The sequence below is a fragment of the Sturnira hondurensis genome, unplaced genomic scaffold (assembly GCF_014824575.4).
Source record: "Sturnira hondurensis isolate 20B ecotype Veracruz unplaced genomic scaffold, ASM1482457v3 Scaffold0011178, whole genome shotgun sequence".
In the NCBI taxonomy this organism is placed as follows: Eukaryota; Metazoa; Chordata; class Mammalia; order Chiroptera; family Phyllostomidae; genus Sturnira; species Sturnira hondurensis.
The window spans coordinates 1,596,674-1,613,014 of NW_028083809.1; the positions used below are offsets into that span (position 1 = coordinate 1,596,674).

General features: G+C 41.8%; 1 protein-coding gene, 1 non-coding gene and 1 pseudogene across 6 annotated transcripts in view; all 3 read right to left on the reverse strand.

Moving 5' to 3' along the window:
- Positions 1–6,648, reverse strand: part of SEC24A (SEC24 homolog A, COPII component) — a 73,768-nt gene extending 67,120 nt beyond the window's left edge. For 2 of the 5 annotated variants that reach the window (XM_037059519.1, XM_037059518.1), the window contains exon 1: positions 6,176–6,636. In XM_037059519.1, coding sequence (XP_036915414.1) covers positions 6,176–6,272 — 97 coding nt within the window. In that variant the 5' untranslated portion in view covers positions 6,273–6,636. Of the gene's footprint in view, positions 1–5,143; positions 5,229–6,175 lie in introns of all 5 variants that reach the window. The other 3 variants (XM_037059521.1, XM_037059520.1, XM_037059522.1) reach the window with 3 other exon arrangements.
- A 1,774-nt stretch (positions 6,649–8,422) lies between these two features.
- On the reverse strand, positions 8,423–8,518 carry LOC118996235 (uncharacterized; annotated as a pseudogene).
- A 2,278-nt stretch (positions 8,519–10,796) lies between these two features.
- LOC118996237 (U6 spliceosomal RNA) lies at positions 10,797–10,899 on the reverse strand. Its single transcript, XR_005068453.1, has one exon. It is a non-coding gene; the product is annotated as a U6 spliceosomal RNA (small nuclear RNA).
- Positions 10,900–16,341: the final 5,442 nt, after the last annotated feature.

Below are 16,341 nucleotides of genomic sequence, written 5' to 3' on the forward strand. Positions count from 1 at the left end.
GAGTCAGGGTCAGAGTGGTGCCAGGTGAGGAAAACCTCACAGGGGATTGCTGGCTTTGAAGATGGTAGGGGTCCAGGAGCCCAGGAACAAATATAGCCTCCAGGAGGTGGAAAAGGCAAAAACCATATTCTCTAATAGAGCCTCCAACAGGGAAAACAGCCCTGATGACCCACCTCAGACTTCTGACCTCATAACTATAGGATGATAAATGTGGTTTTAAGTCACTAAGTTTGTGGTAATTTGTTATAGCAGCAACAGGAAACTAATACAATGTGACAATGAGATTTAGTGAAATGTTTATAATGGCATTTCTCCTATAGTTAGGACTCAGTAAGTGTTTACTACTGTCATCACCTAAAAAACACATATTTGTATTCTTAAACAATTATAGCACTCACCAATTTTTCCATTACCAGTAAACCAAATAATTTCATCCAAACTATTGGTTTTTTTCCTAGTCTTTTATTTAATTAAAGACAGATCCTAGCTCTGGCTGGTGTGGCTCAATGGACTGAGCACCAGCCTGTGAACCAAAGGGTTGCTGTCTCGATTCCCAGTCAGGGCACATGCCTGGGTTGCGGGCCAGGTCCCCAGTAGGGGGCGCTTGAGAGGCAACCACACATTGATACTTCTCTCCCTCTCTTTCTCCTTCCCTTCCCCTCTTTAATAAATTAAAAATGAGCCCTGGCTGGTGTAGCTCAGTGGATTGAGCGCAGGCCTGCGAACCAGAGGATCGCGGTTCGATTCCCAGTCAGGGCACATGCCTGGGTTGTAGGTGGGTTCCCTGCAGGCCAACTCCCAGCAGGGGACACACGAAAGGCAACCATACATTGATGTTTCTCTCCCTCTCTCCTTCCCCTCTAAAGATAAATAAATAAATAAAATCTTAAAAATAAATAAATTAATTAATTAAAAATGAAAATAAAAGACGGATCCTATATTTAGGCTAATTGCTCACTGTTTTCCCCAAATGGTTAAGAACATTCTATTTTTCCCTGATTGAAAAGACAAATTTTACTATCTCCTGAAACACAAAGGTGAGACAGATCCACTCTATCCCTGCTCACAGTCCAAGGAAGACAAAATTTTGATTTAGGGAGAGCACCCTTTTAGTCTAGTTGCTAGAAGGTAGGGAGAATTTTCTTTCTGGAAAATTCCAGAAAGAAAAAATGCTTTTGATTCATGAATCACTTAATAAACCCAATTAGGAAAAAAAATTCAATTTAGAACCTCACCTCACACATCAAGATCTCTGATCTCTTAAAGAGTTGACTAACTAAAACTACAAATACAACAAATGGATGCCACCGCATGAGTACAATTTGTAAGTCAGTCACTAAAAAGAAGGGCTTTAAGAAAGCAATGGCCCTGGCTGGTATGGCTCAGCTGGTTGGAATGCCAACCCGTAACCAGAAGGTTGAAGGTTTGATTCCCAATCAAGGCACAAGCCTAAATTGCAGTTCAATCCCCAGGCCAGGTTCACTCAATCCCTGTTCTGGGCACATATGGGAGGCAACCAATCAATGCATTGATGTTTTGCTCTCTCCCTTCCTCTCACTCTAAAAGCCAAAAAAAAGTCCTCTCCTGGCTGGTGTGGCTCAGTGTATTGAGAACACTGGTTGGATTCCTGGTCAGGACACATGCCTGTGTTGCAAGCGGGTCAGGTCCCCAGTTGGGGGCGTGCAAGAGGTAACCAATCGCTGTTTCTCTCCCTTTCTTTATTCCTCCCTCCCTTCTCTCTAAAAATAAATAAGCAAAATCTTTTTTTAAATGTCCTCAGTTGAGGATTTAAAAAAAACACAGAAGGAATTAAAACAGAGGTAAGAGGCAATTTCAGGATCCACAAGACATTTATGAAATGTGATGTTGAAACAGCAAAGAAATGGACTAAATACTAAGAAAAATTAGGGTAAGGTCATGCATTAATTATAATCCAAATAAGCTAGGTGACAATTTCAAAAAATACTAACCAACATTTTCTGTAATGATATGTATCTATCCACACAAAGAAACCAAAGAGATCTTTGATTCAGGCACTCATTCAAGGAACTAAATCCTGGGATTGAGAGATAACAACCAGATATATTGAGTAACAGTGGTTAAGTGAGACTGCCTAGGTTTAAATCTAGGTTCCACAAATCTCAGTTATTAGCTGTGTGACCCTAAGTAGCTGCTTGACCACTCATCTCAGTATTCTTGTCAGTAAACATAACAGTTCTTTTTTAAAAGATTTTATTAATTTATTTTTAGAGGGAAGGGAAGGGAGGGAGAAACAGAGGGAGAGGAACATCAACTGGATGGATGCCTCTCCCACCCTCTCAACTGGGTCGTGGCCTGAAACCCAGGCAAGTGCCCTGACGGGAATCAAACTGGCGACCTCTCAGTAGGCAGGCCAGCACTCAAGCCACTGAGACATACCAGCCAGGGTCATAACAGTTCTAACCTCATAGGGCTGTTGTGAGGATTAAATGAGATGACGCATATAATGCAGCCTAGAACAGCGACTGGCCATAGAGTAAGTAAACAGTAAACATCAGTTCTTATTGCTAACATTTCTCTTTCAGGAGCTCCCAGTGTACCGGCAGAGACAAAAGGGAAGCTCAGTGCAGGAAGTTCTAAGGTTACAGATGGTATTAGGGTTGGGAGTCCAAAGTTACTTGTCCCACTGAAAACAGTCACAACAATCAGTGTTACAGACCACAGGCTGATTTTATTCACAGCCTGCTTTGGTCTTAACTAAAGATTTCCTATATTAAATATACAATCCTAAACATGGTTCACATCATAGTGAAACTAAAAGAGAGCTATACTTCTATCATGCCTAAAACAGACAAGTCTGTTTGAGTACAAGTCTAGTATTTCAGCTGATGACTAAACCCCCTCACACACATATTCTGTTGAGTGTCTGCTGACAGTATTATTCAAAAATTCACAGAAAATTTCACCAGAAAAAAAAGGTTGGAAGTGAGCTCTAATCTTACAATGAATAAATCAATACATGTTTAGTGACCTAAATTGCAAAATACCCCAATCTAAAACTTTCATTCAATAAAATCAGTAAGTCCTAAAAGACACCATGGGGGGAACTAGGGAGAGAATGATGCACAAAAGCAAATATTCTTGCCCTCGAAGGATTTATAGTCTAGAGGCAAATCGGATATTATTTTATAAAATTACAATATAATGAGAATCTGGGAAGAAGAGAGGATTGGGAATATTCTTCTCACCCCTGATCTACATGGGAAAGTATTACATAAATATTACCAAAATAAATTTATTAAAACTGCAGTTTCCAACTGCCTTGGCAAATGGATTCAAACAGTCAAAATAAAGCAGCTAATTAACAGTAGGAATTATGATTTGCTTTAGCCGTATTACATGGTAGTCAGATGAAGATGTGCCAGTTTAAATAGTTTTAGTTTCACTATCAATTTTTGCAAAGGAAATATACGTAGACAAATCTACACGGAAACAGAAAAACCTGTCTTGGCAATTTTGTTTTTTCTTTCTTTCTTTTTACTTTTTTGTTTCAATTTAAAATTATAATGCAATGTAACAATCTGCCACAGAAAGAAATGTCTCCATGTGTGAGGAATTGTGTGATATAAAGACACCATACAATACCATACGAAAGCAAGTTACAGAAAAGTGAAAAAGGTGATTACAGGGGTCCCCCTCATTCAGTTTCGTTGTCTGCAGTTTCGGTACCTTTGGTCAACATCGATCCAAAAATACTAAGTGGAAAATTCCAGAAAGAAAAAATTCCTTTGTTTTAAATTCCACGCTGTTCAGAATACCTCACTTCATCTTATGTGAGCACTGTATCATCTCTCATCATTACAGAAAGAAAGGTGAGTACAGTACAAGATATTTTGAGAGACCATATGCATGTAACTTATTACAGTATATTATTTAACTTTTCTACTTTATTACTGGTTATTATTGTTAACCTCTTACTGTGCCTAACTTATAAATTAAACTGTTTCACAGGTACGTGTGTGTAGAAAAAATATGGCATACACAGGGTTCAGTGCTATCCACAGTTTCCGGCGTCCACTGGAAGGCACCCCCCATGATGGATACGGGGGACTACTGCATTTGGTCTTTTGATTACAATCTAAAAATACCTGAAGACCCAACTGAACCATAATATGTCATTTAAGCAAGCTATATTACATCTGAAACTTAAGAGTATTTGCCCTGGCTTGTATGGCTCAGGGGATTGAGTGCAGGCCTGCAAACCTGGGAGTCAAGGGTTCAATTCCCAGTCAGGGCACATGCCTTGGTTGTGAGCCATGTCTCCAGTTGGGGGCGTGTGAGAGGCAACCACATGTTGATGTTTCTCCCTCCCTTCTCCTCTCTCTAAAAATAAATAAATAGAAATTTTTTAAAAAGAGCATTCAATAGATTATTTAAGGAGCAATAACTGCCTTGAAAGAGTTAACCAAAAAAAACACACGAAAAAACACTACATTCCAGCATTGAACTTCTGTTCACCTAGAAAAATACCTTCCCTTCTAATTCTCCATATCAGTACTCTCTTTGTTATTACCAGGATGTACAAAAAAGTAATCCAATCCAGGACATTAGCAATTTTGCTGAGACTACCTCTACAAAAAACTTTAGAAATGGGAGTATAAAAAGACTGTCAGTTATAGCTTTTAAAAGGTATGTATTCATGCGGTTCTATAATTTCCTTCCCTATATGAATTCCCATTTGTCTCTGGGTGGCCTGTGTACAAGCAGCAGGCTGTACCCTGGGTTTTATTTTCCCAAGGACAGAACTTAGAAGGCATGCCACAGATGTCTGGACTGTATCAAATCAGTATCATGCCATCTCCAATACAAATATCAGTGGCTACACACCTTTGACATTTCAAAATTAACAGACCTCTAGTTTCATATCAGCTTACAAGCATACTTGCAGTATTTGCCATTTAAAGTATATGTAAAATTGTAATTTATAGATAAAAAAGCCACAGCCACGATACCTTAAGTTATTTCTTACCTTAAATTTCTTAAAATGATTTCATCCTCAGTATATTAGTAAATAGTCTAAAGTAAATGTAGTTTTACACAATGTTACCATAAATTTGAGAAAGAACAACTGATTCATTCAATTTAATGCCATTTCAATGCTTACCCCTACTTATTCTTGCTTCTGCCCCCACACACACATTTTTTAAAGTCTTTTAGAGCCTTCTTTGTAAAAAAGACAGCAATCTTCCCTAAAAATAATGTAAATTAGCTATTTTAGTCATTGGCTACATTCTCGAACTTCACAGCAATTTTAGATTCCCAAGGGCAATTTAAGTATTTTTTAGTATTATTCTACCTTTGTTTCCATGAACCAAAAATGTATAGGTTAACTGGTAATTTGGAAAGATGTAGGCAGACAGTCCATCTTTATTATAACATTAATAATAAAATCGCAACACAGGACAATTTTTAAAATCCTAGAAGAGGTAACAAACGACTCTCAAATGACACCAAACGACACCAAATGACAAATTATAGTGCCACATGCACACTCCTCAGAGGTTCGGAAAGTTGGGTCCAACCACTCTCCGAGTGCCGTCAAGACCTCTGGAAATCAATCAAACAGGAGGTGCTCCCCTCTATGTGGTTCTTCCAAAGCAGAACTACTGAACAGGTGGCCCAAGTACAATTCCAGGGAAGTTCTAGGAAAGATGAGCGGGCCCTAAAGGGATCTCCAGAAAGCACAATCATTCATTCATCTCTGTATATTCCGACTGAGTATGACCCCCATCACATTGCAGGCCCAAATGAATCAGACCCCAAATTCTGATGTCTAGAAGACAGGCTAGGTGGCGCGGAGTGGGAAGGCACATAAACAACTATGAGCTTTGTATGCGAGTTTTGCGGTACGGGTAGAATCTATTTTTCACCCAGGTATACACAGGCGTTGCTTACAGCAAGTGCTCACTGTCTGCTAAACAAATGAATAAATAAACAAACAAATATGAAATGCTAAAATAATCCGGGGGTTGCGGGGGTATCCGCCTGGGTCTCTGTGGCCCAGCGGCCCACCGCCACGGGCCCCAGGTCGGGAGGTCACCCTCTCCTCCTCTTGTTTCAGGCAGCGGTAGCAACCAATCTTCAGCTCCAGCCGGCCCCAGGCTGCGCCCTCCCCGCGCCCCGAAGCGGCACCTACCATTGGTGTAGGGAGACCGGGAGGCCGAGGCGGCCCCGTTTTGGGCCTGGAGGCCGGTTAGGGCACCGCCGGAGGCCGGTATTCCCGGCTGGGACATGACGACGGTGGTTATCGGGTTGGAAGGGGATGGTCGGGATCTGCCGACAGCTCCAAGTAAAAAGGTGAAAGACGCCTGCTAGAAGCAAAGGGAAAGAACTAACGACTCAGGACTGAAGGCGGGGAAGAGAGACTGCGGCGCATCAAGCCCTAGGCCTGGCACCACATTGTCCCCAGCCCACCAGCGGCCACCGGTTGGCCTGGGAGCGGAGGGTAGAGAGTCAGCCGTGGGGCCGGAACGCCGGGCTGGAAGGAAGCAGCCAAGCTGAGACAGGGGAGAGGCCCCCACCGGAAGTGTCTGTCAGCCCCTGGCTGCGCAGGCGCAGTCAGGACACGTGGCACTTCCGGCTCCGGGCCGGTGCCTGCCACCGCGTTCAGTACTCTCCCAGCGGGGCTGCCCAGGGCCCACCTGACAGCTCTGGGTGTCCTGGCCCTAAGGACTGTGCTCGGCCTCCTCTGCCACGTCACTGACTCGCCCCACCAGCCGGAAGTGGCGTGTGTCACCTCTACGGAAATCCCCGCCGTAGACGTCATCTGGCCCATCTGGCCCGCAGGGTCAGAATCTTAGCGCAATCAGGGCTTCACCGGCTGCTTTCATGGACAGGGACTGACAGTTCCTCTCCTCGGGTTTTTGTGAAGATTACCTGAAATTGTAGACGTCATCGTCCTCTGTTGAGACTACATCTCTGGTAGCTGAGCTGATTAATGTTCATCGCAATATTTCATTACACATTTAGTCTGCATATCCCAGATGTAAGTTATAAGGGAATTTTTAAAAAGAGTTGGTTAATTATGTACCTGTGTTAAAAATGTATTCAGCGTGAAGAAAGCCTTTGCTTTTTGGCCTGAGAATTCAGAAGTAATTTTAATTGTGAAACTAAGATGTGAGACTATGATTCATAGCATAGTCACGCTAAGTTCATTGATAGCACACTAATCAGCATGTTTAAATGGCAGTTTTATTTCCTCATCTAAGAGTTTATATTCAAACTTCCTTTCTGGGCGAGTAGACCTTTTTTTTTCTTTCTTGTTTTTTTTCGGCCAAAGGGAGATAGAAACTGGAATGATTACTCAATATAGTTAATGGATGATCTCAATAATCAACTTAGCTATCTCCATTCTAGGTAGATTTTTCCTGCTCTGAGCTAATGGTAAGGTCCTTTAAACTACAGATTTGAACTGTTGATTAAAATATATTGTCAAAGTTTTCACAATCTCTGAAGTGCATCTTACTTTAATATCCAATACCTGCTATAAAATGTTAGATTACATACAAAATGAGCAAGCCCTATACCACTGTACAGGTCTGAAAGCAAACAGTAAGAATTCAAAAGTATTAAATTTTACCTAACCCTATTCAATCATTTGTGTGAGAACCTATCTAAAAATGTGTTTGCTCTGTGTGCCATTACACGACTCCTTTGTACAAGTTACAAAGTCTTAAGTTTTCTTTGGGATGAAGGTGACACTTTCCATCACACTGTTTTCATCATATAGCCCGAGAACACTGAAAAAGATGCACAAGCACAAACGTCTCAATCTTTTAAAGTGAAAACAGACCTCAAAGAGAAGCTGAACCTTCCTGAGGTCAGACAGAAAATCAAGTGACTCTTCAACTAGGCAAATGTTTAATTCTGTTCTCAAATTTGCATTAGTTTCTCTCTTTTTTTTAAATTTTATTTATTTATTTATTTATTTATTTATCTTTAGAGGTGAAGGAGAGAGGGAGAGAGACATCATGTATGATTGCCTTTCGCGTGTCCCCTGCTGGGAGTTGGCCTGCAGGGAACTGGCCTGCAACCCAGGCATGTGCCCTGACTGGGAATTGAACTGCAATCCTCTGGTTCGCAGGCCTGTGCTCAATCCACTGAGCTACGCCAGCCAGGGCCAGTTTCTTTCTCTTTTTTATGCAACTCCTTAATAATCTGGGTTTGTTGACCTTGACACAGGAATTTGATTTGACTAAAACAAGCTTCTTTGAACTTTGTTCTGTTTAAGCAGTATCTGTGTTCAGAGGAGGAAAAAACCCTGCTGGAGAGGATTAGCCATTTAAAAAAGTAAATAACCTCATTGGTTAAATCAGGTTAAATATACAAATAATTTGCTAATAAGTAAACATTGTTTTTCTCTAAAATTTTTTCTACCCTTGTTGCTATTACTCCTCCCAAAATTATAGTTAAGTTCCTTAATTTTCTGTTTACATTTTTAGTAACAAACTATAGAAATGATCCCTGAAAGTATAGTCTTGTTTACATTTTTAACATAGTCAGCTTTGAAATATTGAGAAGAAAAGCAGCATTTGTCATCCTCAGGGACAATAGGAAATTAAGTTTAAGTATCTGAGGTAAGACAGCATATTTTTAAAGTTTAGTATTGTCCCCACATTGTCAAATCCTCTGACTTCTAAAATGTGGTCACACAAATCTCAATAAAAAAATTGTAGTGCTATTACCAGTTGTTAAGGGCACTGATATTTCTTTGGTCAACTTCCTGTTCTACCCCACACTACCCTACACTTTTCTAAACTGATGTCAGTAATATGACAACTTTTTCATCTGTTTTCCAGAACAACAGAACCATTCTGCCACATCTGCACCCTTCATATATATTATATGTGTCAGATTTTCTGTACATTATTTTCAGAGCCTTCATCTCTGTCTGGATAGCTCAGTTAGTTAGCATGCTACCCTATGCCAAAGTTGCAGATTTGATCCTTACTCAGGGCATATGCAGTAATCAACCAATGGTCCTAACAGGGTGGCTTACGTGGTTGGAGTGTCACCCCATACACCAAAAGGTTGGGGGTTCCATCCCAGGTCAGGGCACATACCTAGGTTACAGGTTGGATCCCTGGTCCAGGCAGGGCACATATGGGAGTCAACTGATCACTGATGGATGTTTCTCATATCAATGTTTTTCTCTCTCAGATCAGTAAGTATATACCCTCAGGGGGGAGGGATTTTAAAAAAAGAATCAACCAATGAATGCATAAATAAGTGGAACAACAAATAAATGTTTCTCTCCCCACCTCTCTCTTTCTCTAAAATAAATAAAAAAAGAAAACAATAAAGTGACATCAAAGTGTTTGAGTCAGGAGACAGCACTACGCAAAGAACATTCCATTAAAGGTTATTATTAATTTAGACCCACCAGAGAGAGAGAGAGAGAGAGAGAGAGAGAAGTCGCTGATACACGAAAGTGGACTTAGGCTCACAGCAGGGCCCCTTTGCCTGCCTGCTCATAACTGTTGAATTGTCAGCTGATAAACATAACCAATGTGTTTACTTTTCAGGGCAGGGAAATTATTTTAAAGCCTTTAATTATTTTACTTTATTTTATTTTTAAAAAGATTTTATTTATTTTTAGAGATGGAAAGGGAGAGAGAAAGAGGAAGGAAACTTCAGTGTGCAAGAGAGACAGTGATCAGTTGCCTCTCATCCCTGCCCCAACTGGGGATGAAACCTGCAGCCTAGGCATGTGCTCTGATCAGGAATCCAACTAGCGACCTTTTCTTTGCAGGACAGTGCCCAACCAACTAAGCCGCACGGGTCAGGGCTGGGCTTCATTACTTTTGAACATTTTGTTCCATGTCAAGCAAACAAAAAAATGAGTTCAATTATGAACAGCAGGTTTGTTCTGAAACTCTCGTGGCTCCCTGTTATGAACAGTTCTTTTACCCTCATTTGCCTCTGAGAGGATATCTGCTTGTATCTGAAGTCAGCAGCTCCAAAGCTGCAGGACAAGTACACTCATCTCACACCACACCAGGCAATCCTTTTGCTTTCTTTGAAAGCCTCAGTTTTGTGTAGTTCTTGCCTTTCTCTCTGCCCACTGATTGCTTTCATCTTGCACTTGAACTGTTGGGATAGCCTTTCTGGTCTCCCTCTCTTGATATATCCTACATGTTCGATTGAACTCCTCAATACTGATTCTGTTTATTTTCCTGTAGCCCAAAACCTGTTGCTTCATGTGCCTGCTCCATCAAGTTAAAGGTTGTCTTCATGGCCTTTCTCATCTCATACTAAGGAAAATCCAAGTCCTACCCATGGCCTTCAAGGCCCCACATGACCTGGTCTTGTTAACCTGCTGTACTCATCTTTTTCCATACCACTTCTCACTCACTCCACTCCAGACACACTTACTCTTTCTCTTGCCACCCAAGTAGAAGCCTGCTTTATATATATATTTTTAGGTATTCTTCTTTTTAATTATATTTTATTGATTATGCTATTACAGTTGTCCTGATTTTTCACTTTTTGCCCCCTCCACCCAGCACCCCTCAGGCAATTCCCCCACCATTTTGCATGTCCATGGGTCATGTGTATAAGTTCTTTGGCTACTCCATTTTCTATACTGCACTTTTCATCTCCATGGCTCTTCTGTAACTACCTATTGTACTTCTCGTATGTATCTGTGATTCCATAAGATTAGTTTTTATTTTAGTTTTTCTCCAGGGCAAATTTACCCAATCATTTTTATTGATCTGTGGGACATAGTTGTCATTGTCTATAATAGTCCAGTTACTAAAAATATGGAATGCTTCACGAATTTGCGTGTCATCCTTGCGCAGGGGCCATGCTGATCTTCTCTGTATTGTTCCAGTTTTAGTATATGTGCTGCCCAAGCGCGCACCCTATTGTACTTCTTCATCCCCTCACCTCTTGACTCATTCTCCTCCTTGCCCCTCCCACCTGGCAACTTTCCAGTAACTAAATTTTCTCTTGCTTTTAAGAACTTCTCTTTATCTTTAACCTTTGGCCTCTTAATAATGAAGTGTCTAGGAGTGGGCCTCTTTGCATCCATCATAATTGGAACTCTCTGTGCTTCTTGGACTTGCATGTCTATTTCCTTCACCAAATTAGGGAAGTTTTCTTTCACTATTTTTTTCAGATAGATTTCCAAATTCTTGCTCTGTCTCTTCTCCTTCTGGCACCCCTATGAGGCAAATGTTGTACCTCTTAAAGTTGTACCAGAGGCGATTTATACTCTCCTCATTTTTTAAAATTATTTTTTCTTTTCATTTACCTGTATGGTTGTCTTTTGCCTCCTTATGTTCCAAATCATTGATTTGATTCTTGGCTTCATCCACTCTACTGTTGTTTCCCTGTAAATTGTTCTTTATTTCAATTAGTGTATCCTTCATTTCTGACTGAGTCTTTTTGTGCTGCTGAGGTCCTCACTAAGTTCTTGGAGCATCCTTATAACCAATGTTTTGAACTCTGCACCTGATAGATTGCTTATCTCCATTTTGTTTAGTTCTTTTTCTAGAGCTTTGTTCTGTTCTTTCATTTGGGCCATGTTTCTTTGTCCCCTCATTTTGGCTGCCTCCCTGTGTTTATTTCTGTGTATTAGATAGAGCTGCTTTGACTCCATGTCTTGGTAGTGTAGCCTAATGTAGTAGGTGTCCTGTAGGGTCCAGTGGCACAGCCACCATTATCACCCAAGCTGAGTACTTGAGGTGTGCCCTTTGTGTGGGTTGAGTACACCCTCCTCTTGTAGTTGAGCCTTGGTTGCTGTTGGCAGATCAATCAGAGGGGTTTATCCAGGCCAATCAGCTGCAAGGAGTAGCCATGAACGGTGACTACCAACCTCTGCCCTCTGTGGAGGATCAGCTTGTACAGGGGCAGGGTGGTATTCTGATGTGGTCCGTAGCTGTCCATTGGGTGCATTGGCCCTGGGTTTCCCTGGGTGGTTCAGACCAAGGTCAGCCCACATCTGTATTTTTCCTGGGCCACCCTGCCTGAGTTGTAAAGCAATCTGAGATGGTGACTGCTTGTGTGGAGCTTGGAGATTCCCAGGTAAAGCCAAGATGTGACTCAACTCTGGCTGCCACTAGGGCTCACTGAAGCCAGCTATTGCTTGTTTGTTAGGATTTAGGAACCAAGGCCAGCCATTCATATGGAAAAGCAGCTTGGGTGGGCAGGTAAATTGGGTGGGTTAGAACTTCTGTGGATTTCCAAGGCGGGTCACATAGCATTAGCCAGGTTGATTGAGTCTTAGATATGGCACCAGTCTACTGGCTCTGTCGGTGGGGAGGGCTTGGCAAAGAGATAATGTCCTCTGCTCACCCTGATGCCAGACACTTCAGTCTCTCCTTGTATATCACTGGTGCCCTTCAAGCTGCCACCCTGGGGCTGCTGAGTCCATGTGTCGGTTCCCCAAGAGGAACTGCTTAGGGCTCCAGTAGCCTCTTCTACTGATTCAGTCCCCACTGGTTTATACAGCCATACATTGTGGGGACTTATTTTCTTGGCACTGGAATCCTGGGCTGGGGAGCCTGATGTGGGTCTAGGATTCCTTGCTCCTGAGATATCTCTTCTGAATTTTTATCCATGTTGGTGAGGGACGAGCATGTTCCATGTCTGCACCCCTCCTACCAGTCTGGATGAATGTAGTTTCTTCAATTCCTTAGTTGTCAAACTTCCACTCACCTCGATTTCTGACGTTCCTGAGTGATGGTTGTTCTGTATTTTAGTTGTCATTTTGATGTGGCTGTACGAAGAGGTGAGCTGTGTCTGCCTACACTGCCATCTTGACCAGAAGCCCCTGACTTTTACACTTACTTCCATTATCTGGGTTCCTCTTCCCCAAGACACACATGTAGTTCAATCTCTCACTCCCTCTGCCTTTATTCAGGTGTTACCTTATCGAAGAACCCTTCTCTGAACACCCTGTGCAACAGCGTACTCTCCCTGCTCACTATCCCTCTTACCTTGCTTCCCCCATAGCACTTCCAATTTTGTTATATATTTGCATCTATGTTTATCTTTCTTCGGTGGAATACAATTGTATTCATATCCCATCGATTCTACAGGCATCATTGTGGTTTCACATCTGCCTCCTTGTTTAGATGTTACAGAGGAGAGGCTGGGTACCGTGTCCTCTTTACCTTTGTGTTCTCAGCCCTTGGCTCGGGGCCTCAAACTTCGCAGGTGCCCTATGAACACTTTCAAATGAATACATTTCAAGCGTGATCTCTTCTAATCTTCCATTCTGACTATTTTGACCTTCTTCATTCACTACGATAAGATCATATTGCACTTAGAGTCTAAACCACATCACCTGCACTTGTTACTAAACTATGTTAGTCTCTTATTCTTTTAGGTTTTTAATTATTAGGCTACCTGGTGTCCCATCTGATGCAGACCTGGCAGTGTCATTGGAACAGTGTCAACCCCTGGTCAGGCCCTGTCTTTCCTGGGCGGCACCGGAGGCACAGTATTTGGTACAACATCGAATGCCAATCCTTTTTCCCCCTTAACCCTAGATTCACCCTTTTGCCCCCACCTCCTCTACAAGCATTCTGGCACCCGAATAGCAGAGATCTGAGATGCAGCATCTCCTCTAAACTTACCTTTCAACATATTTTCTGCTGAATGTCCTCACCAGCTCTTTCATTCATTGATTAAGTAATTCATTGATTAACTAATTCATTCAACAAATATTGACTAAATGTCTTTTATATGCCAGGCACTCTGCTAAATACCAAGCAAAAACAAAACAGAACATACAGGGTCTCTTCCTTCTGTGTAGTTTACACGGGAGGAAACAAAATTAAGTTGTAAATTAATATACATCTTAAATTTAAAATTGGTAAGAGCTAGTGAGGTATTTGTTACTAAGATGGAGACTAGCAAGCAGAAATCAGGTTTGGATAGTATAGTTAGGACAGGAGGGGATATTTATTTATTTTTAAAAATATTTAATTCATAAATGTTTAGAGAGAGGGGAAAGGAGGGAAAAAGAGAGGGAGAGAAACATCAATCACCAGCAACCTTTCAGCCCACAGGTCGGCGCTCAAGCCACTGAGCCACACCAGCCAGGTCAGGATGGGATATTTAAGTTACAATCTAAAGTAAGAGAAAGCTGAGCCCTGGCCAGGTAGCTCAGTTGGTCAGAACATCGCCCTCATACACCAAGGTTGTGGATTTCATCCCCAGTAAGGGCACATACAAGAAGCAACCAATGAATGAATAAATAAGTGGAACAATAAATTGATGCCCCCCTCTCTCACTCACCAATAAATTTAAAGTTTTTTAAAAAATAAAAGAAGGGAAAACTAACTATCTACACAAAGAAGATGGGGAGGAGGAGGGATCTGGGCAAACGAAACAGCAGCTACAAAGGCCCAGAGGCAGCCCTGAGCTTGCTGTGGTGAGCAAGGCAGAATGGCAGGATACGTGACTGCGGAAGAAGAGCTGGGCAGAGCAGTGAGAGCCTTATAAGGCAGTGCAAGGGGAGTAATTGATCCAACTCAGGCTCAGAGATGAATCCATTTTTCCAACAGTTAGTCCAACGGCTGTGAGAACAATTGAACGGGAGGCAAAGGACAGAACTGTTGTAACCCAGTCCAGAGCCGACGATGGCCTGTGGTAAAGTGCGTAGTGGAGACAGTGGACTCACTAATCCAAGTTAAAACTTTGACCTTTGCTATCTCCTTTACGGCAGCTACCAACATGCACGCTGCCATAAAATCGTATAGGTTCCAGCCTTCACCCTTTCTCACATGTGACTCCTTACGTCTCTGTTCCCACCGGCCCAAAGCAGGTCCGTGTAACCGCTCACCTGCGTGACTGCAGCAACTTCATTGCCAACCTCAGCTTTCACTCTGGACTTGTTCCAGCCCAACCTGCACAATGTTGCCAGAGCAAACTTTCAAAAATGCAACTCTGACCATGTTTCTCTTCTGCTCAAAATCCTCCAAAGGCTAATAAATAGTCTGGGAGTCAAGGTCCCTGAGAGTTCAGCCCAAATCCAGTCAAACCTGGTGCTTTTCCTGTCTCTATTCCTTTCTGCGTGTTATTCTCTCACTATGATACATCACCCTTTCTGGATATTAATCCCCAGTTTACAGCCCACTGTAACTTTGAGTGCCTAGTAATGTTAGAACCAGAGTCTCAAGCTAGAGATTGTACTCTAAACTATTATACTCTATTTAAAAATGCAGCCATTAAAATTCATATTTAGAAGAATACTTAACGTATCGTATAATACATTGCGGAAGTGCCCATCTGAAATAATTAAGATTTAAATTTTAAATGTGTTGCAAAACTATGTGTAGTATAATTAAAATCTTATAAAATTGATTATATTTGTGAGGTGTAACTGGGGGTGATTTTTGTTTCCATTTTATTTTTCTTGTCTTTCCAAATGTTTTATAATTACTACGTGTTACTTTTATAACAACAATAATGATCAAGACAATTAGGGAAATATCCCATGTATCCTTTCAGGCTTTTCTCAAACACTGGCATCTCCTACCTCTCCCCTCTCTCACCCCCACCACCACTTGTACCTTCTTGCCTTTTCTCTCCCCTGTCGTCTTTTATAATTGTGACCTAACACATCTCCCTGCCAAACCACGAGGTCCTTGAGTGACGACACTATGTCGTGCGTATTGTCACATTCCTCTGTTCCCAGTTATCATACAATACATTGCTGAAGCCAGTCTGAACCATAATTTAGATCTTTAAAAGGCTGACTAAAATGCCAGAAATGCCAGGAAAGAAAGGCTGTCCAGATAAGAACTACAGGATTATCTCGAGAAGCCCAGTGAAGTGCCTCAGGCCACCTATTAACCCAAACTGACTATAAAAGTAGGTGAGGGAAGGCAGACTAGAACAACAGGATCCTATAACTCAGATCAGTGGACTCTCAGAAAATTCTTCTACCCCTTGAGGACAAAAATGCACCTAAGAGTTCTTCATATTATGAATAATCACTTGCTCACATGTACTGAGCACCTGTTGTGTGCCAGGCACCGACAATAGGTTCAAGAGGGGAAAAGGCAGGTAGTGTTCTCAACTTCAGGAAGCTCACAGAATGTCTGTCGAGGCAGAGGTGATATAAATAAACATATATACAGTGGTACCTTGGTATTCATCGTTAATTCATTCTGGAACTAGTGACACGTTCCAGAACTAGTGACAAGTGCCAAAAGTGATGAGTACTGATCGATGAAGCATTTTCTCTAACAAGGCGGTGTCATGACTCATGAAAGTCCTAGCAAGTGCAATGAATCCCAAGCACACACCAAGTACTGAAACCTTTTTTTTCTTGTCAAAATGGGA